At 43.4% G+C, this 23193-nt stretch overlaps 1 protein-coding gene across 4 annotated transcripts in view; it reads left to right on the top strand.

Moving 5' to 3' along the window:
* Nucleotides 1–4433: 4433 nt before the first annotated feature.
* The window catches only part of PRKCE (protein kinase C epsilon), a 518728-nt gene continuing 499968 nt past the window's right edge, over nucleotides 4434–23193 (top strand). For 3 of the 4 annotated variants that reach the window (XM_038396523.2, XM_038396524.2, XM_038396525.2), the window contains exon 1: nucleotides 4472–6481. In XM_038396523.2, the coding sequence (XP_038252451.1) occupies nucleotides 6134–6481 (348 nt within the window). In that variant the 5' untranslated portion in view covers nucleotides 4472–6133. Of the gene's footprint in view, nucleotides 6482–23193 lie in introns of all 4 variants that reach the window. The other variant, XM_038396526.2, reaches the window with a different exon arrangement.

Genomic DNA, 23193 nt, shown 5'->3' on the forward strand with positions numbered 1-23193 from the left:
GAGCTCAAAGTTAAGGAGGTTTATAGCCAGGGTTCCAGTTTTGGATGTATCTCTGACATGAAGGTGGTTCTTAAAGCTTCTCCATCAGCACGAGAGTGGATCTTGCTCTGCATGTGTGTGTATGTTTCAATGTATCATTTAACCACCCTTCTCTCAAACTGACATAACTGAAGAGCCCTGAAATATTTCACAAAAGTTTCAGTAACTTATACAATTCCCAGGAAATTCTTGCAATTAGCATTGACATTAGCTATGGAAAACTCTGCCAGGCATGTTTCCCTATGTAGCTCTAGCTCACTGGTGGCCATGAGTGTGGAAAAACTCCTCCTAAAAACTTCCAGCAATTCTGGACCTGGAGCACAACAACAGCAGCAGCAGTGATTCTTAACTGACTACATAGCTCATTAAAAGTCGAGACAAGACTTTGCACACTCCCTCCACCAGATAGTGCTATTTATCCACAAAGCCCATTTGGGATTCATGGGCCATGCAAAGGTCAGGGGCTGACTCAAGGTAACAAATGCTGCCTGCAGTTTGCTAGTTCTCATTTCACTGTTACTGTAACTCAATGAGAGAAAGCAGGCTGGGGCACATGGAGAAGCAAAATGCTATACTCAAGGGTTGTTCTTTGGACATGACTACATGTTTCTCTTACATTATTGCAATCTGATTACAAGTTTAGTATTCTCTCTTTTAAAGCTCAATATGGAAATAAATATCCAGATTTTTATTGTATTACTACGATCTGTTCCCCACTCCCCGATTTTTGCAGAATACCCAAATGATCAATAATCTGATGTGTAGTTACATGCACAGATGTAACATTAATCAGGGAATCAAGATTCTAATCCTGCAGACACTTCAGCTTGTGAGTAGCTTTAGCAGATGGGTAGTCCTGATACAAAGCTGTTAATTATTTTGGGGAAGTTCTGTGGCCTGTGTTATACAGGAGGTCAGACTAGATTATTACAATGGTCCCTTCTAGCCATGGAATCTATTAATCTGTGTGCATAAGTGTTTGCAGTTTTGGTGCCCTAAACTGTAATAACATATATAATTATGGTAAAGCTCACAAATCCTCCCGAAATAATAATAACTCTCTTCCAAGAGTGTTACTGCTTCTATAATATTTTACCCATATTTCCTTGGTGCTGATTCCCCCCTCCAAAGTAATCTTTTTGTTTAATTTATCTTTTAAAAAAATAGCTAACAGTTAACGACTTTAAGCTAGTTAACAAGAATCTGAATGGTAACAGTAAATACTGTTTGCCATCTTGGATACAGTTTTCCAGTATTTGTGTGCTATAGCTGTGTCTGAGGGCCAAATTTTGGTCTCGTGAGCAAGCCTGAGTAAAAGGGCTTTGCCTGCAGGAGCTACATAGACACCATTCCATAGACCTGGCCATAGACACCATGACTGGGTATGAGAAGGATAGGAACAGTCATACTGGATCAGACCAAAGGTCCGTCTAGCCCAGTATCCTGTCTTCCGACAGTAGCCAATACCAGGTGCTTCAGAGGGAATGAACAGAACAGGGACTCATCAAGTGATCCATCTCCTGTCATGAATCAGTCATGGGCCATTGCTCCTCTCTCTGGATGGCACTGGGGCTTGTGGAGCCATGCTGTGCACACATCGATTGGCCGGGACCCCAGCCCTCCGGCATGCCCCTCTGCAGTGAATGGCCAAGAACCACTGTGAAGCTTTGCACTATGATATACAAAAGGATGCTGGGTCCCCTATGCCGCCTTTCTGCAGCAGAAATGGGGCATTTTCCATGTAGTTTTGGCCTTCCCCATTCATGTGGAATAGGAGGAATAGTATTTGCCTCTAAGCTCTTACAGGATCAAATACCATGATAATGGAACAGGCTAAAATCAAGCCAGAAATTAAGTGCTTAAAAACCATTCAGGATGAAAAACGTCATCCTACTTACCATTATTGACAACTACACTATTTGAGACAATTGGGCTGATTTTTCTCCTACTGATGAATTTGTGGGGGGAATATCTGAAGCAGGTTCTTTCACCTGTTTTTAACTGAACTTTAGGACAATGGTTCAGGTGTCTTGTAGGTAAATCAATAGCTGTATTACTTTGAAAAGTTCAGTCTTGCATGTATATGATCCATAATGAGAAATTTCTGCTTTTGTTGAACAAAATTTAGAAACATCTGATAAATGAACAAATACAACATAATGTATTCTGCAATCCTTACTGAGCTCTTTAGTCCTTACGCATGCAAGCTGTCCCCTTGCAGCAAGATCTGGGTCCCACTGAGTGCATAGCAAAACTCACATTGACTAAAATTAGAGAAGAGGACTTGGCTATAGATGCAGATAGCCAGATATTTGCTCACACAACAGATCTGTGTATATATCAGTATATAAAACCAAATGTATGGTATGTGTGTGTCTAGATATATTGTGTGTACACATAGCTGGGTATCGACCCACTGAAATAAATGCACATGTGTTTATTTCAGTGATTAGATTTACAGTACATTGAAAATATGCATTCATTTTCATGTGTGATCTCACGTACATGCAAGGATATTAAAAGCCACTGCATACATTGTGTTTATTTGAGTCTTACATTGTGCATTCAGAATGTAATTGTAGTTATCTTTTAAAAAAACAAAAAGGAATTAAATGAAAAAATATATTGTTGGAATAGAAGACTTCAGCTTTTACATTACCTCAGTGCCAGGAAATTCGAAGTGTTTCCCACGGTAACCACACTTCAGGCACATGACATAAAAACTCCAATGAGGGCCATTTAATGGACTTAAAATCTCTTTCTGAGGCATTAAAATGAACACCATATCATGTAATACAAAATACTATGTGTGCCCAGGTGGGCCAAGTTACAGTTTTGGAGGAGTCTTAATTTTGTATTTCTTGACTTTAGTGCATGTGAAATCTCCCAGTGACTACACTACCTCAGTGAAATCAGAGGCGCAGCTGCTGCACAGCTGTCTGAAACTGGACAAGACAGATGTAATGCTGGGTGATTAAGGAAGGCATTTCATATAAGTGGCACCATATCTTTGCTCCCCATTCAGGGAGTCTGCCCAGAGATTGTGACTAGTACTGGGGTCTTTCTGCACTTCTGGCTGGTACTGGGAGATGAAGTAGCAATGTGCACCAGAAATGCTTTCTCCTATTTGTGGCCTGCCAGAAGAACACACACAGTACTAACAGTCATGCTTTCATAACCTCCAGGCTTTTTTAGTGCAATACCCTATACGTGGGAACTAATGCACAAATCCTGAAGCTATCCCATCAGGTCCAGAATATGTCCGCCTACCTGCTAAACAATACTCTGCTGTGGAAATACATTATTCTCTGTTCTGGTCATTATATTGGCTCCCCAGTGAACGTCAGATTCAGACCAAGACCATAGTGTGAATCTTTAAAGCTCTCCATTGATTGGATCTAAGCTGCCTGATATCCAATACCACCATGACTGTTGTCCTGTTAACAGTGGAGCTGTCCCCAACTAGATTTAGACTCATGAGAACTGGAGACAGAACTTCCTTGGCAGCCAGCTCATAGACAGGAACTCTTTTCCTCGGGAGAGCAGAATGAACTCAAATCTTTACCACCTTCAGGGTGAAGGGCAGGATCCATCTCTTTGCCTTCAGCTTTTCCACAACAAAACAATGATAATAAATTAATAACACAATCAGTAATAATGATCACAATAGAAAGACTGGGTAACATGATTGATCCCAGACTTCTCTACAATCATGTGGGGGAAGAGAGACTCTCCTGTTTTATTGTAAAATTCTCAAATACCATGCTGATGAGAATGGTATAAATCCCTAGCTGACAGATAGATTTGATAGAATCTCACCCATAGTGTTGTAGTAGGTGTTTTTTTGCATGTAATAACCTCCAGGTTGAGTAGGTATTTCTCACTGGTATTATTTCCAGTATTCACTGGAGGACAGCCAATGACAAAATAGTTAAACACTTACTAAATGTTCTGTGAATTCTGTTGAAGTTGGCATATGCACGCTGAAATACGAGATGATCAACAGCAGAAAAAGCGACTGCTTCATGACAAAGAGATATGAAGTTTATAGTTCAAGTGTGTGGTTTTGGCTGGTATATTTGATTACAGTCTCAGCAATGGAGGCAAACCCACTGTCTTTTTAACCCAGGCAGTATTCCTTATCAAAGTTTTGCAGGGGAATTGTCTTTGCAGCTAAAACCTCCTGGGTCCTTTGCACTGTCTTTTGTTCCAGACAAATCTCCTCAGCCAGGAGGAGGCGACTCCAGGTCCCTTTCCTCGCAAATCAAATCTCGGCTCTGCCTTGGGGGACGCTTTCCCTTTGGCTCTCAGCTCCCTTCCCAGCGCCTGGAGACGGAGGGGAAATTCTTCCTAAAGCCGCCAAAAAGCTCTGCCCCCGAGAATGACGTCAGGGTGCCGATGCCGCGGCTGCTGCCCAATGGGAGGGCAGAGAGGATGCGCCGGCAGAGAGCAGACACAGTCTGCCTCGCTTGCTTGCTTGCTTGCGGCGGGGAGCGGAGGGTTAACGTGGGCAGCCGGCGAGGATCAAAGCGATTACAAGGGGAAAGGAGTCCAAAACCCGGAGCTTGCATTTGTCAACAACAATTTATCGCAGATTGGAAAGTCCTGAAGGGAGCCCAGTGGGATTTTGTTGTTGCAGAGAAGAAAGAAAGAAAGTAAAGAAAACAACAACAAACAGCCGCAGTGGAAATTCCTCGGAAAGGAATATTTACGTTAGGCGTTGACTTTTTTGTTTTTTTCCCCTTTCTTTCTTTGCCCGCGCCGTATGCTGGCACACATGCACTTTTGACGGTAGACTTGCAGGCTAGGAAATACCAGTAGCGTCTTGAGATCGTCCACATCAGAGCGAAAATAAACAATAAACCACAACAGTACCACAGAGCAGCTTGAAAGGCTATTGCGGGAGGGGGGGTGTGTGGCTGGACGTTTGCAATGCTTAATGGGGGGGGCAGGATTTCAGTGATAAAGAACTGAAATAAAACGGGGGTGTTGTTTAAAACTTCCCAGGCAGATGATCAGGGATGTCCCCCCCCCCCCGAATCCCAACTTTTATCTTTAGCAGAGTGGGGGGGGGGGGAGGAAGAAAGCCCCCAGTCTCCCACCCCTGAACAAATCACCCCATGAATATGCATGCAGGGAAGGCAGCGCTCATTGAGGCTGAAAGAGTCACGACCCGAGTCGTGGTTTCTTGACTTGCTTGTAGCTGTTGCTCTTTCGTGCTCACTTTTACCGTATTGCTCCCCCAACAGGCAAAACTTTCTATTCACTCACTCACACACACACACTGACGTCTTTTGCGCATTTCCTGCATTAGCGAGAGCGAGAGGGGGAGAGGTGGGGTGGTGCTGCTGCTACTCAGCCCAGCACCAACGCGAGCCAGCAGGGCTAACCATCCAGGAGGCGGTGGTCACCCTGTGCCTTTTTAAATCTCCGAAGAGCCTGATCCGGAGCAGACTCCCCTCATGCATTGGATTCGGTCCACTGGATCCTTGGCCTTTGAGGAGGAGGAGGAGGAGAAGGCGAGGAGGCTCCTCGATCCTATGCGGATGTAAGGTCCCCGGGTGTGTGTTTTCTGAGCGGAGGCTGTGAAGTAGGCAGGGCTGGTTGTTTGGCTTGGTGTTTCGGGTTTGTGTGTGTCGCTGCCCACAGACAGTACTAGCGTGAGCAAGAGCCTCGGATTGCGGCTCTGCCTCCTTTGCAAAGACTGATCCAGGATTATGATCTAGGTGAAGGGGAAAGTCTGTTGCACACCCCGAGGGTTTATTATGCTCGGATTTTGATTGCATTGGGGGGGGGGGGGTTCTGCAAACACGGCCGTCCCCCCTGCTTCCCTCCCTTCCTCCCTTGTTTTCCGTTAGAAACACGGGCAAGAACATTGTATGTATTCACGGGGTGTCGCAAGAGCAAAGGCTAAATAATCAAAGATAGCAGCAGCAGCAGCAACAAGAAGGGAGCCCCCACGTTGTGGTCTGCTTCGCTCCCCCCCCCCCTCCCGCCGACCTGCTCTCCTATTTATTGGTGAGCTCTCCCTGCCTCCCTCCCTGTGCGTGTGAGTGCGTGTGCTTAATCCCAGGAAAAGTGAAGCCATCCAACCATGGTGGTTTTTAATGGCTTGCTGAAAATCAAGATCTGCGAGGCGGAGAATCTGAAACCCACACCTTGGTCGCTAAGGCATGCGGTGGGTCCCAGACCACAGACCTTTTTGCTGGACCCTTACATCGCCCTCAACGTGGACGATTCCAGGATCGGGCAGACCTCGACCAAGCAAAAGACCAACAGCCCTGCCTGGAATGATGAGTTTGTCACTGACGTTTGCAATGGCAGGAAGATTGAGATGGCTGTTTTCCACGATGCCCCCATCGGGTACGATGATTTTGTGGCTAACTGCACTATACAGTTTGAGGACTTGCTGCAGAATGGGAGCCGCCACTTTGAGGACTGGGTAAGTGTTTGCACTGCAAATGCATATGGTTTTGTAAGGCACTGCTGGCGATGCAACACCTTCATTGCAGAGCTAGGTTGCAATGGCATGAAATGGCTCTGAAGCCTTTCCAGGCTTTGTTGCATTCAGTCAGGCAGTGTTACTGCATATCTCCCTCCTCTGAGATGTGTTTTACAATTTTTTTGGAGGGGGGGAATCATTGAGTCTGGGTAAAAGCTGGATCCTACTGGATCCAGTCTCCCAAATGTCACTGCCTAAATGGGGAACAAGTCTAGTTGCTCCTATTGTAATAAAAAACAAGACAGACCCCCACTGCATCCAGGAGTAACAATGCCGCAAAAACTCAGATCCAAAACCTAAATCTTGATGGAGCCAGAATTTGGCTCACACGTCCCAAATTCTAATGCTTAAATTGAGAACAAGTATACATGCTCTTGTTGTTCCAATAGGATCCAGACCATCATAGATCCTGGCATGAAAGCACCACCGAAATCCAGATCTGATACTTGGAACCAGGCAATTTTTGATCCCAAACCCCAGCTTCACAGCATCAATAGAAAACAAACATAGATATTCTTCTGAAACCAAAAATCTGGATCTCGATGCATTCCAATGCAATTGTACTGCAGGTACTTTGGTAGCTAATTCCTGCCAATTTTTGGTCCTAGTCTGAAATTCCACTACCTAACTAAGCCACACGTTTAGCTGCCTCTTAAATATCCAGATTTGATGTGCCTAAACCCACAGCGCTGCAAAATCTTGAATCCAGCATCCCAACATATTGTGGTTCAATTGCACTGCAAACAAAAAACCATTTGGGGATGTGCATTTGCACAACTATATAAAACACTATCTATATAAAAACTATATAAAACATATCACTGAAACAGCAACAAAGTTGGCTATATGTATTGTAAACAGTGTTAACAATAATGTTCACAAGAAAGCATTAGAAACAGTCCTCTGATCTGGGATGTTCCATACATGACCAGCCCTAATGTTGTGAAATGTGCACCTACATGCTTTTTTATTCTTGATGAAGAATCCAAATCTGGCCATTATTTGTTTAGAAGATGGAATAACAACAAAACACCAGAGCCCAGACTAGAAAATAGTTGGCAGATCATGGGCCTGATTCTAATTTACACGGAAGGGCACCTTTACATCGCAGTGGCCATGTAAAGGAGCCGTAAAGAGATGTCAGCGTGAAGGAAAGGGGCCTTAGTGTAAATGACAATTAGGCCCTATTTATACTGATTGACTAAGAACTGAATGAGGGCTGTATATTTTTTTTCTTTTAATATTAAAATGACCCTTTATAGTTTTAAATGAATCTATAAAGCCAAACATAACTTCTGCTAAATATGTTGCACCATGATGCTTGGGGTCTGTATTATTCTGGTGGGCTATCAGAGTTGCTTATTTACCAAGTTTAGATGCTAAAACTGGATATTATGCAGCCCAAACTTAGGCCATTTGGAAAGGCTTTTGCAGCTATCTTGTATCTGAAACTAGCAATCAAATCCTGGCTCAACTGAAATCAATGAGAATATCAGACCAGGATTCATCCCACATTTTTTGGTGGAAGAGTAGAAGCAAGATTTATTTTTTATTTTGATGGTACAAATTCTAAGTTTGTGGCCCAAATCTGGCAGGACCTTGAATGATTCAGATGCCAAATATGAATTTTGGCAGTGCTATTGTGCTGGGCATATCAGGGTTCAGATTTTTAAGGTGCAATAGGAGCATCTAAACATGTTCTTTAATTAGGCAACGGAATTTAGCAGTTTGGGCCCCAAAACTGACAAGATCTGTCAGGATCCTGGTAGTGAATCCAGGAATTTGTGGTGCTATTGTTCTGAGATACATTGAGGTCCCGATTTTTTGGGAGTAAGAGGAGTGTCTACATTTGTTTTCCATTGATGCAGTAGAGTTGAGAGTCGGGTAGTTGTGGCCAAAAATTGGCTGATCCAGCAGAATCCAGGTGCTGGATATGCATTTTTACATTGCCCTCATGCTGTGATGTCTCATGGTCTGAATTTTATTGGTGCAGCATGAGCGGATACACCTGTTCTCTATTTAAGTATTAGAATTTGAAGGGTGGGGCCGAATACTGGCAGGATCCAGCATTTGTCTTTTCCAAAATCATCTAATGAATCTTGCTTTACTGACTTTGATCAGTATAGGACAGAATATGGCATAATTATTATTATACTGCATGTGATTTCTCTTGTTAATAGGTATGGACAGCCAACAAACTTGCTTTTAGGACAACAAACTGTTTCTTCATATGTTTTTACTGAGCTACTAGAGGCTTAGATTAAGCCTACACTTAGTGCCATCTCTAAACAAAATAAAAATAAAAACAACACATTCATTAAGAACTTCAGCAAAATTTGAAGATTAAAGCTTAGAAAAAAGAAATGTTCTGTGAAATGAAGGTGCCATATGATTCTTACCCTACAAGGAAAATGTATGTGACCTAAACCACCATCAATCAAACAAATCTACTTGTGCACTGTAATTATGCACTAATATATCTGGACCTTTAATAATGTTAGAGATGAGGTACATATGTTTAATAAGAGAAATAAATTCCTCATTTTAGGTCTGTAATTGAAGGCCGTTACTTTTTCTGGTACTCTTGCTATTTTTCAGAAATTAAAGAACAGAAATTGGAGTAACCCATTTCTTCTTAATGCCTGCAGTATCTAATAAATATAGTCTAATGAACACTCTTGGAAACTATGCTTAGTAATTCTAAGGTCTGCCCATTAACACAGTAATCCTGGTAGTTACAACTGGGTAACATGTACCTGCTGAGCATATTAAATTAAATCACATTGCTACCATCTTTTACCTTACACCATCCAGTCTGATGCAATACTCCTTCCTAAACTAGACCTTTATAATAAAATAAATTTGTCAAAATAATAATGTATTGATAACAGTTCTTGTCAACATATTAATGGCTCTCATGCATTCATGTGCATTATCTTATAATACACACAGTTGTAAACTGTATTTTTATGAGAACATTTGGGTTTGTTTTTTTTGTTTTTTAAAATATCCATACTAGTTTTAAGGGGAAATTACTGACCTTGTAATTCTTATCAAAGGTCCAAAATGCAAAGTGGACATCGCTGTCCAATATGTATCTGTAAAGGAATACTGTGTTGTTTTTGGGGGGAGGGGGGGAATATTTCCTGTATATAGTCCGCTCACCTACTTTGGTTGATTTTGCTTATTATGCTATCCCTAATTTTTTTTTAAAGATGAGTTTTTCAGGAAGATGCTACATATTTTTCTCATTATTATGGCTGTGATGTAGACTGACACTATGGTTACAGTGGAAGCACTGACATGATACACAAGTACAAAGCTTAGTATCATGATAGCGACTTTTGCATTAGGAAGACTCCATTAAACACGCAACAAGCAATTTTCTTTTATCCCTAGGAATACTCAGCAGTCACAAACATTAATTTGTAACATTATTTACTGACCCAGTGCAGACTACCTGAACATGTGTACCTCATGGCACATTTTCAAAGTGGTGTCTTATTTCAACACAATGGTCTAGATACTAACAGATGGCAGATTTTTAAAGGATTAAATGCTACGTCTTTTTTTAAAAAAATGCTTGTGCATGTATACGGATGCTTGTGTTGATTTCTGAAAACAGAACAGTGACAATTAGAAAGATGGCTGCTTTTTACAGTGGTGCATCAATATAGACACAGCACAGTTAAAGTGTCAGTTTTGCAGATTTTATTTGTTAATGGCTACATTGCAGTTTTAAAGAGAGTCCTAGATTGTTAATATTATAAGCGTCTCTGTAGCTGAATAAAGTACTAGGAATGGGGCAAAGGATACTCGGGAAGATGTTGAAAGCTTGACATTTGGGAAATATGGAGCAATAAGTTAGGAAATCACATGGAAAAAAATCTGTTAAAAATAACATGAAAGTATTAGTTAAGTGTGATTCAATTTAGGTGAAATGCCATTCATAAAGTTATAATAGACATGTCTTGATCTATTTTACCAAGGTTTAACATGTATGAAGTTTGTACTTTAATTTAATAATACAGTCACATGTAAATTAGTAAGTTTTAAAGCGGGCAAGAAAATTATTTTTATAACAAGGCTCATGACTGTAACTTTATGATCTAGAATTAGTAGTGCTTATGTTCAGATTGCTAGTAGTCAAGACACTGGATATTAGTTTATCTGCCAGATATGTGGCTGGATCCTGAGGTGATATAAATCAACACAGCACTGTTGACGTTACTGGATCTATGCCGATTACACTAGCTAAGGATCTTGCCCAGTAGGCCCAACTCTTTGCATGAGAAAAATCTATTCTTGAAGTCACTGAAATTGGGCCCTCGTGAGAAATTAATCCTTTTGCAGGCTGCATAACTAGAATGCATGTGTTCAACCAGGACATCCCAACTTTTCACAATGGCCTTCTTTTGCATCACAGAATATCATAAAGCTAGAGTTATAGTAATGTACTGGACTTCATTTTGTACTGCCTTAAGAAGATCCTGCACATTCAGGGAAAAAATATGTGGTGTGCTATATATATATATACCCACCTACAATCTCCCACACTTTCAGTTTGGTTGTCATATGCTTTTTTCCATACTTCATTTCCCCATCGTTGCTGATTCCCAAGATCTAAAAATGAAGCATATTCTTTTAAAATTGTCCTGTTTATTTACCTGATTTATTCAGTGATAGCAAAGCCAGTACTGGAAGCATCACATTTCCTTTAGTAAATGACTGTGATGACACTCGTGACTGTGTGGCATCATTGCATAAAATAGGCTGATTATGAATTGAACAGAAGCTGAATTCCTCGTCAATCAGCAATTATGAAAAATGGAATTTGGAAAAGTTTAGCAGTTTACCTAAATATAGGTTATGGTCCTGCAAAAACACTTGGAATGAGATTACTTATGGTAGTAAGTGTTTGCAAGGTCAGGTCCATACTTTGGGGCTTCAATGAGTATGTGTGAAGGCTTTAAGTGATACTGCCTAAAGTTAGGCACTTAAATGAGAGAGCCCTGATTTTCAAAGTGCTGAGCTCACCCAGGAGTTGTTGGGCCTAGTTATCTAATGAAAATATATGAAGAATACAAAAATATATGGGGAGGAATACTGGATATGACCAGTAGCAATATCTACTGAAAATAGTTGGATACAGCTTGTCACCTACTATACTCTGTGTGCTGAATTAATTGTAAAGGTTGCTCAGGTGCCTGCCTCTGGTTTTCTGCTTTGTACAGTCAGGTGCCTTTTGCTTTTTGTGTGATAACTTACCACAGCTAGCAGGTCTAGAAGTTCTATTATAACCAGTGGACACGGGATTGAATTGTAATCATTTTAGTATAGGTCACTCTACATTTTAATTTGTACTTGTGCCTGATGTAGAACGGATGATGAACATTGGCAATAGACTAGAGGAGTATGATCACTATGCATCTTCCCTTTTCTGTTCTTCTCTATCCATTGAACTTATCTGCACAGAATATGAAATTTGAGAAGCCCAGGATTTTCTATTTAGAAGCTTTGCTTCTTATCTATGTATTCAGAGCCAGATCATCAGCTGCCGTAAATCAACGTCATCTGTTGACTGTTTGTTGAAATCAGTTAGTAGCTTCTGGTCCTGTTTGACAGGCATCTACATCACAAAACAACCATCACTAATTGGAAACCTGTGTTAGTTTCAGCAACATTTGAATATGCCATGGAGGCTGAACTACATTTTCACTCTGAAAGGTGTTGCTTCCAGATCAGGACTGAGGTTCATTGATGAGAAGCCAAAGAAATGTGCAGTACTAGTGTTGCCTGCAAAGTACCAGTTATATGGATGAAGTGAGTGGATACAAATCATGATTCTAGAGAAAGAATGTAATTTATTTTATTTAACTGAGATTTTTTTTATTTACATCTTTCTAGTGATTAATTTTCTTCTTATTTTATAGTCTTAAATTGCTGAAATGTATATAATACTCGATTCTTCAATGAATGTCCTAATTGTTAGTAGAATTTCAGCTGTTACATAGAGATTTTTCTCTACTATGGCCTGGTCTACCCTACAAGTTAGGTCAACATAAGCTGCATTGCGTTGACCTAATTGTTCATCTGTCTACACTTAAATGTCTCCCACCAATGTGGGAGTAAAAAGTGTCCTTTTACAATGACAAACACAACCTCCCTAAGCGGCTTTCAGCCATGGTCAATGTACTGAGGTTGACACGGCACAAGTATAGATGCTGCATTACTTGTGTTGACCCAGCTGTTGCACTATGCTCTACACTGATTGCTCAAGTCACAATTGTGAACTCCACTGCCCAGGGGTCACAGAGACTGGAACCCACCTCTCCCCTTTACAATTTTTGAAATGCCTATCCCTGACTGTCCAGGTTGTTGAGCATATCTAGCTGCTCTCCATTGTTGTGAGCAACTGCACAGGTGAACTGTGGGCTACACATTCCAGCCATGCTTCAGCTTCGAGTAGACAGGAGATACTGGATCTCCTGGGCCTATGGGGAGAAGGGTTTTACAGGCATAGCTCTGAACCAGCCTTAGAAACGTCAATATCTATGAGCAGATTGCACGGGGATTGTAGGTGAAGGAGTACGATGGGGACCAGCAGCAGTGCCACGTGAAAGTGAAGGAACTGTGGCAGGCATGCTAGAAAGCCCAGGAGGCAAAATGTCAATCCCGTGTTGAGTCACAGACCTGCCACTTTTGCAAAGAGCTGCATGACATATTTGGAGACCCCACTATCACCCTGCAAACCACCGAGGAGAAATCTGAGGAACCAAAGTCACAGGTCCCTTGCAAGAACAGCAAAGAGGAGCTGCAGGAGGAAGAGGAAGAAGATGGGGGACATGTGACTGGGGGTGGGGGTGTCCAGCTAAGCCATGAGCCAGGACCTATTTGAGACTCCACAGCAGTCCAGTCAGTCCCGGCAGTCGAGCATGGGTGAGCCCAGTGCAGGAGAAGGAGCCTCAGGTAAGTGTATAAATTTATTTCCCAATACACTGATGATGCCCCCAACTTAGCAGGACACAGCTATCATTTTTCATTAAATTACTTGTACTGTAGGAGGTAGAGGTACAACAAAGAGAGGTAGCTTATTATCTGCTTTTCATTCCCCTCTAAAGTTAGGCAAGGGGGGTACTGGAGAGCAGTTAGTTCATGTACACAGGGATGTCCCTTGAATCTTCCTGAGAGCTCATGATGAAACTTTCATGGAGATACTCTGCAGTCCTCTCCTGAAGTTTTTAGGGATTGCAGCCTTATATCTTCCTCTGTGGTAGTACGGTTTCCCATCCCACTCAGCAATAACTTCGGCAGGCACCATTGCAGTAAAGAGGCTAGCAGCATATGTGCCTATTTAGGATGCCAGCAGTAACTGCTCTCTCTGCCTTTGTTACCCTCAGAAGTGAGATATCAGCTAAAATCACTACTGCCTGTGGAAGATGGTACCAGTGTTCAGTGCCATTGCCCTAAACTCATAGTTTCATGCAACTGAGCAATTCCTGCCTCACTGCCAGTGAGCCATACTCATAATGGCTGGTGCTGTGGATAACACATGCACAAGTACTCCAAAGCAGAAGTGTCGATAGGCTTGTTTAAAATCTTAGGGGAGCATGGGAGGGGAGTTCTGAATCTTAACGTTCACTTTCAGTTGTGACCATACTGACAATGGTACCTCTGTGTGTTTTATTTGCAGCTGCTGCCATTGAGGCCTTGGGGGGTTCCCCTTCCACATCTTTGGAATGCCTGAGCCAGCTAAGGAGGAGAAAGAAGAGGACTCAGGTGACCTGTTCAATGACATCCTGCAAGCCAGTGCTGCATCAGACTGTGAGCAAAGGGCTTGGAGGGTAAGCACTGCAGACAGCGTGGAGAAGGAAAGAGCGGACAGGAGACAGACCCAGGAGTCCCAGCAGGAAAAGGAGAGGTAGATTCACCAGGACAGAATGGGGGCTTCTCTGGCAGCCAGCGCAGATGCTGCAGACTCTTGTGGACCTGAAGGTTCAACAATCCCAGGCTCGCCTCTGTTTGCAGTCCATGGAAAACTCCATTACAGCACCTCCCTATACACATCACAATGTTCCACGTGGCACCAGGGGCCACAACCTTACTCCTACCACTCCACATTGGGGGGACATTAAGGACAGCCCCAGCTTCACATACACTGCTCTGTGAAATCCACTGGTGCTGTATATGTAAGTAAAATGGACTTGAATGCTCTTTCCCATTGGTAAGTTCTGTTCCATTAATATATTAAGTTTTTAATGTATTTGTTTTTAAATGGTACAGATTGTTTTTGCAGTGGTTTTGTTACTTAATAACATTCTATTATTTGGAAAGTAATTAATCTTTATTAGTTCACATCATATGCTGCAGAGTGAATAGCAGTTCAGAAAACACCCAGGACTTCAAAATTAATTGGTGCACTGCCAGTTGTGTCCATAGATGTATACCAAGCACCACACAATTCCTAGCAAGCTCTAAAACAGCAGGGCAAGGTATAGCACAGTACACCACAACGCATTACTGTGGCTTACTGTTAAAGGGCTCTTTCAAAGCCTCCCTGAGCTGTATAGCTCTGTGTTTTGCTCTTCTAATAGCCCTTGTGTCTGGCTGTTCAAACTCAGCAGACAGCTGCTCCACCTCCACCCTCCATTCCGGCAGCAGCTTTTCCCTCTTTGCTTCACAGATATTATGCAGGACACAGGAGGCAGCTACAACCATTGGGATGTTTTTTTCACTGAGATCCAAACTTGTGCTTAAACAACACCAGCGCCGCTTCACTCTAGCAAAGCAACATTCAACTGTCATTCTGTACCAGCTGAGCCAGTAGTTGAATCTTTTCTTGGTGCTGTTGAGGTTGCTGGTGTGTGGCTTCATGAGCCAAAGGAGTAAGGGATAGGCTGGGTCACCCAGGATCACTGTTGACAACATTGCCAATGCCCGTCAGGAAGGAAGGTCCTTTCTTGTAGCTTTCTGAATAGTCCTGTGTTCTTAAAGATGCAAGAGTCATGCATCTTCCCTGACTAGCCAATACTGATGTTGGTGAAGCATCCCTGGTGATCCATGAATTCTTGCATAACCATAGAAAACTAGCTCTTTCTGTTGATGTTTTCTGTGGCAAGGTGGTCTGCTGCCAAAATAGGGATATTTGTGCTTAGGGTTGCCAACTTTCTAATCGCACAAAACTGAACACCCCTGCCCCGCCCCTTCTCTGAGGCCCAGCCCCCACTTACTCCATCCCCCCTCCTGTCATCGCTCTCTCTCCCACACCCTCAATCATTTTCACTGGGCTGGAGCAGGGTGTTGGGGTATGGGAGGGGGTGAGGGCTCCGGCTGGGGGTGCAGCAGGGCTAATTCCCTACCTGCCCTGGCTCTGTGCAGCTCCTGGAAGCGGCCAGCATGTCCCTGCAGCCCCTAGATGGAGGGGCCAGGGGACTCTGCATGCTGCCCAAGCCTGCAAGCGCCGCCCCCACAGCTCCCCATTGGCCACATTCCTGAACACTTGGCAACTCCACCATCATTTGGGAACCCCGTTGTTACAGATCCATCCATTATCTTGCATTTTACCTAAACATACAGCATCCATCTCCTGCATATTGCCGAGAGTCATGGTCCTGTGCATTGCAAGTTTCCATAGTGCAATCCCCCCTGCACTTGGTACACAGATCCAGGAATGTGGCCTTGTGCATCTGAAAGTTCTGCAGCCATTGCTTATAATTCCAAGCATTACATTGGATAATAATTCCCAGCATTACAATGTGACCAACAGTGCTTGTTTCTCGGGCCCAGAAGAAGCACTCGACCATCTTCAGCTGCTCTGTGAACGCCACCGACAACCTTGAATTGGTTCTTGCTATATCCCACAGCAATCTGTCCTCCACAAAATCGTCATGGTCCATGCTGATTCAGTTCTTATGGCTCTGCAAATAACAAGGATTGTGCGTTCTGTGCTTGCAACATTTGTGACAATAGTGCAGAGCTGTGCACGCTCCATGCTGCTGTCAGAGATGGTGGACTGCAAGGAGGGCTGCCTGGGTTCGTGAGATATTTAAACAGGGCTATAGATGACGTGGGATGGAGATAGTTGTATCCTAGGAAGTTAACACCTTGCTCCCTGTCACTGTTGTGCGACTTTTTTGCCCCTCTATGCATTGTCAAAACTTCCCAAAAGACAATGTGCTGGACAGTGGTGGGTTGCACACTTGGATACCTACCCATGGTGCTCCGCACTGTGCAACGATACAACCACTCCTGGTGAGTCTGCACAGTGCCAAAGCAAGGAGCCAAATACGCATGCACACAAATGATATAATAACTACAGTGGCTATACGCATATCTTGTGCTGACCAGTTTGTAATGTAGACTTGGCCTGAGAAGTGTGACATTTCACACGTAAAATTCTCATCTGTGCTGAAAAAGACAAATCCAGATCTTCATTAACATCTTTACATTTGAGAAAAACACAAACTTACGCCTGTACTGCATTTGCAAACTAAATCACCTTCTGACATACTGAATTTCCACAAATCAAGAAAGCTGAAATGCTTTGACCAGTGCACGCCTCCATTGTTTGAGGTTGATGGGACTAGTGCTCCTATGTCGCTTAGGTGCTTTTGAAAATCCTACCTTTAGGTGTCTAAATATTACTAGGGAAAGCTGTCAGTAAATAAAGACTGACCTTTAATAAAATCCTTTTGCCCTTTATTCTTATTCATTACCACTAATACTGCATATACAGGTCCAAGTCCTGCTGTCTTCTCTCACAGAGAACTCCCACTGAAATCACCTCTGCCATCCCATCTACAACTCTTCAAACATTCTGCTGAAATCAATGGGAACTTGAGTCAGGACTGCAGGACTTGGCCCATAAGGGGTAATGAGTTACTATTGTCCTTCTTCTTCTTGTACTTCTAAAATTTCTTTTGCATTTTTATTGAGGTTTTAAACTTTTGTCTTGGAAATGTGAACACGTTGCTTAGAAAACAAAGCTGGGAGATATCGTTCTTGGAATAATTGTATGACACTGGGTCTGGGGTAATGAAATTATATAAGGGTGTCCTAGAGTGCACTGGCTCTTTAAGGGAGTTGGGCTCAGCCTTACTGTGCCTTGTCTAGTGCCTCCCCAGGTGATGGACTTTGAGGCAGGAAAACAGGAATCTGCTTAGCTTAGGCCAGGGGTCGGCAGCCTTTCAGAAGTGGTGTGCCAATTCTTCATTTATTCATTTTAATTTAAGATTTTGCATGCCAATAATATATTTTAACGTTTTTTAGAAGGCCTCGTTCTATAAGTCTATATATTATACAACTAAACTATTGTCGTATGTAAAGTAAACAAGGTTTTCAAAATGTTTGAGGCTTCATTTAAAATTAAATTAAAATGCTGATCTTACTCCGGTGGCCCGCTCAGCCCGTTGCCGGCCTGGGGTTCCGTTCACCTGGGCTGAGCGGGGCCGGCGGCCGGGACCCCAGACCAGCAGTGGGGGCTGAGCGGCTCAGCCTGCTGCCACTCAGCCCGCTACCGGTCTGGGGTTCTGTCCGCCGGCTCCTGCCAGCCAGGGTCCCGGCTGCCGGCCCTGCTCAGCCCGCTGCCAGTCTGGGATCCCGGCCCTGCCCACTTAGAGTGGGTACCTACCTTCTCCCTGGTTCTAGCCAATTCTCTTCCTCTCTCTCTGCACTGAGCTGAGGGTGGGAGTGCACTGAGCACTGGGCTGGGAGTGAAGGAGCAGGCTGGTGGTTGAGGTGTAGAGTCTGACCAGGAGCTAGAATGAGAGAAGGGGCTCACTGGGGCAGGAGGTTTGGGTGTGGAGTGCTTACCTGGGCAGCTCCCATTTGGTATGAGGGGTGCAAGTGGGAATGTGGAGAGGGGGGTGCAGGAGCTCCCGTTTGTTAGTCACGGTGGGGGTGGGAATGTGGGGGGTGCAGGAGTCAGGGCATAGGGTGTGGGGGGGATGGGTATGTGTGGGGAATGCTGGAGTCAGGGCTGGAGTTGTGAGGGGGTGCAGGGGTCAGGGAAGAGGGCTGGGAGTGTGTAAGGGGGGTGCAGGGGTCAGGGCAGGGGGTTAGGGTGTGTGTGTGGGGGGGGTGCAGGGATCAGGGCAGAGGGCTGGGGGTGTGGGCTAGGGTTTTGGGGGTGCTCCCAGCCCCCTGCCCAGAGCGGCTCACGGCAGGGAGCTGGAGGGGTATGCCCTGATTCCACTCCCATTCCCCAAGGCCCTGTCCCCCCCTTTTCTCCACCTCCTCCCCGGAGCAGTGAGCGCGCTGCGGCTCTGCTTCTCCTGCTCCCTCGCAAGGGCCATCAGTCGATCAGCGGCAGGGAGGGAGAGGAGGAGGGGCAGGAACCCAGCACACTGGGGGAAGAGGCAGGGGAGGGGGGAGCTTGCCTGCCCTGCAGCAGTAGCCGGCGGGACCAAGCTTCTTCCCCCTGCCCCTGCAAGGGTGTGGGGGAGCGGAGAAGAGCGGGCTGGGGCAGGCAGGATTTTTAATGGCACGCTGCTGCCTGCCGGGTCCCTGGCCGCCAGCCCTGCTCAGCCCGCTGCCAACATGGGTTCGGCAGCGGGCTGAGCGGAGCCAACGCCTGGGACCCGGCAGGCAGCAGCATGCCATTAAAAATTGGCTTATGTGCTGTTTTTGGCATGCGTGCCATAGGTTGCTGACCCCTGGCTTAGGCCATGTCTACACTACCACTTATGTTGGCATAACTTATGTCACTCGGGGGTGAAAAAAAAAAGACACCCCTGAATGACATAAGTTTCACTGGCATAAGTGGTAGCGTGCACCATGCTATGTCGGCATCTCCTGCCAACATCGCTGCTGCTGCTCGTTGGGCGTGGTTTCATTATGCTGGTGGGAGAGGTGTGCTGCTGTAAGGTTTTTAGTGTAGACATAGCCTTAGTTGGTGGCACGAGAGCTTTTGGCAGATTTTTAGAAAAAGACCTGTAGGAGATTCACCATTGGAGAGGACTGGGGAAGGAACTCTCCAGCCCAGCCAGATGGAGAGGCCTGTGCGGAGCTACCTGGAGCGAGGAATGAGAGCAGAAGCCTGATGAGGCTAGAGAAAATGCTGGACAGTAAATTTTGGGAAATGTGTCTTGCAAGAGGCTGATGAATCTGTGAAATGGTGGAGAGGCTTGTTTTGATTTAAGCTGATGTTTGAATTCTGACGCATTGATAAATTGGACCAGGAGAAGGGATGTTAAGTATCTGAGTATCCAAGAAAGGGAAACTGAGGCAGTGATAGGGTCTGGTACCAGATTGTGTAAAACCTGTTGCAAAGATTGGAGAAAGGGAACATCAGAGAATACTGAATGAAATGCCCTAGCTCTGTATAAATGAATGCTTTCCTACATTACAGATATCACTAGAAAGGTAAAAAAAGAATATTCGGCAACAATTAAACACTTGGATCAGCAAATTATAGTATTAGCAAATAGTGCCATACATTAGGCAATTTTCTGAATGACAGTTATGCTTTGCACTAGTTGCTAAAAAGAAATACAAACTAGCATGATACAAAAAAAAAGTGCAGAATTATATAACCTACTGATTGCTAGTCAAAGTGAGCGATTTGAATTGCTAGTAAAGTTTGGGTTTTAAAGTGTCCTTTCACTATGAAAGAGTATCCTGTTCCTCTGCCTTTTGCTAGCAGGACCAAGATTTCCCCAAAGAGAATCTGATCTGGTTGATGCCAGGATGCTCTCAGTTGAGCATCACACATCAGTTCCAACCAGGAGTGGACATCACTTTAGAATAAGTAGCTGACAGGCTGGTGCGGTGTGTGAGCAGCCACCTAGAAGTCAGAGAAAGTGAAGTTGTGCTGCTCCAATAAGCTCTGCTACAGAGAGGGAAGAGGTTCAGCCTGGTTAAGAGATGACCAGATTTAACATGATTGATTTGAAGCTGGGGCAGAATCTCCAGTTTCAGTAGAATCAGCTGAGAGATAGAGAGGGTCTAACCCTCAAAATTTGGATAATCCCAGTGGAATGGAAACCATGCATTGCAAACTTGTAGCAAAGCACTGACAATGCTGGAATTGCACGAATAATGGTGCCTGGGGAAGAAGAGCTCCCAAAACCACATCTACAATAATTGCCAAGAAAACTGTCAAGTACAGGATGCGGGATAGGTCACAGTGTAAATTCTGCCGGAGATGCTCCAACACTCTGCCACATATGGCTTCCATCCCACTAAGATTGGCTGGGTTTTGAAGGACAGCTGATTGCACTGCACCAGGAGATTTTTGTCCCAATTTCAGTATAATTCTGTGACAGTTGTCACCACCGCCGATCCATCTGTAACATGGCTACTGTGCTGTTACGCTTGAGCTCTTTCTTTGTCAGTAACTGATAAGTGCACTCCCAGTGCAATGGTCAAACACAAATATAATTTTAGGAACAATGCCACATACTCGTTCAGTATCACAGGGCTCTGTCCCTTTAAGTTCCATTCTACACCTTTACTCTTTGTGCCAGTCATGGTTCTGAGGAAGAAGGGTTTTAGTTAACTTTAATAAACAATTTTTGTATACAAATGCTACCTGTCCCTTAGGAAATAAGCAGCAGGTAGGTATTTTCACTGATATGTTTTCTTGTACTTATTACTAATGGTTCTATCGTTATTTTAGGTTTCAGAGTAGCAGCCATGTTAGTCTGTATTCACAAAAAGAAAAGGAGTACTTGTGGCATCTTAGAGACTAAATGCATCCGATGAAGTGAGCTGTATCTCACTAAAGCTTATGCTCAAATAAATTTGTTTGTCTCTAAGGTGCCACAAGTACTCCTTATCGTTATTTTAGTGTACTGTATACACTTTATTGATTTTTAAAGGGACACTCACAGGTAGTTTTAGGCCCCAAACTTCGCTTTTATGTACACACAAATGTTTTATAGAGACAAATCTGTAAAGTGTTATAATTTTAAAACAGATTCATTAAAACCAATTTTAAACACTCCCCTGCAATGTCTGCAACCTGGATGTTGTGCTAATTCATGATAGATCTGCTCTCATTATCCCTTCCTTCAAACTGACCCCTCATTCCCTTTGTCTCTTTTATCTACCTGTTGCATGCTCACTTGGGTAGGGACTGTCTTCTTTTACATACAGCGGCTAGCACAATAGAATCTTTGACTGAGGCTCCTAGCTGCTTTGGAAAGGTCATTAATAATGCAGAAACAGTAAATGACATGGACTACAAACAAAAGTTTGTACAAGCAAAATGCAGCGCAAAAACTAAGCACAGCGGATACTATGAACAATCAGTTAATTAAAAAAAATCTTTCCATTCATACAATCGGGGATATTATTAGTAATAAAAATAATATAATTTTAAAAGAATGTGACTTTTAACCTGATTGTCACTTAAGTACAGAAACAAGATTTTCAAAATGAAATTGGAAAACCTTCTGAGTCTTATGTTAACATGCCATCCACCAGTGAGGAGAAACAGACATAGAGACTGATTCACCTCTCACATCATTTAATGTTGGTGTAACTACATTGATCTCAGTATAGCTATGCTAGATGTAGGGCCTGTTCCTGTAAACACCCACACGCTTAACTTTACATATATAAGATCAGGCCTTTATGCTGATATAAATGAGATCAGGGCATGCTGGGTTGTTTTATGTGGTACGCAGTGCTGTCCCCTTGAGCAGGAGCAAAAGCACCCTACCCTGCTGCAAAATAGAATACCACTTCTACAAGATACTTAACTCTGTGCCTAACTTTGTGCTATTGCTAGCAGCAAATGTCTCCAACGGCCGGTGATGGGACACTAGATACGGAGGGCTCTGAGTTACTACTGAGAATTCTTTCCTAGGTGTCTGGCTGGTGGGTCTTGCCCACATGTTCAGGGTCCAACTGATTGCCATATTTGGTGTTGGGAAGGATTTTCCCTCTGGGAGACCCTGGAGTTCTTTTGCCTTCCTCTGTGGCATGGGGCACAGGTCACTTGAAGGTTTAAACTAGTGTAAATGGTGGATTCTCTGAGACTTGAAGTCTTTAAACCATTATTTGAGAACTTCAGTAACTCAGCCAGAAGTTATGGGTCTATTGCAGGAGCTCAGACTAGATCATGATGGTCCCTTCTGACCTTAAAGTCTATGGGTCTATGAATAGTCCCACTGCTATCAAGGGGACTCCTTGCATGTTTAAAGTTAATCAGAGACCTATGTACCTTACTGAGACCAAGTACACTAAATCCATTTGAAAATGGGACTTAAACTCCTAAGTCACTTAGGAAATTTGAAAATTTTGCTCCCATTGTTTATTTCCCGAGGGATGAATGTAGTGTAGTATTTTTAAAATAGGGTGTTTTTTTCTTCTTAAATAGATCTTGATCCTGCCTATTAGAACTGTGGTTTGAGTTCTGCAGTTCTTTTCTAAAATCATTCTCTGTGTGATGAGATTTAGCCTTACTTTGGAAATATTATTTCCTCTTCCTTTTTTAAAATGAAACCGGAAAGTCTTATTTTTATGACATAATTAATCTCATTAGTGAAAACAATAATAGAATACTTAAATAATCCATGCAATTAAACAGGTGAGAACCAGTCTTGTTTGAATAAATGATAGGTATTGAATTTTTAAAACATTCTAGCAATTACATTGTATTTAAAAGGCACATGTATTCCAGCCAAGTACTGTTCTTTTTATTTCAA

Source organism: Dermochelys coriacea, chromosome 3 (genome assembly GCF_009764565.3).
Source record: "Dermochelys coriacea isolate rDerCor1 chromosome 3, rDerCor1.pri.v4, whole genome shotgun sequence".
NCBI classification, from domain to species: Eukaryota; Metazoa; Chordata; order Testudines; family Dermochelyidae; genus Dermochelys; species Dermochelys coriacea.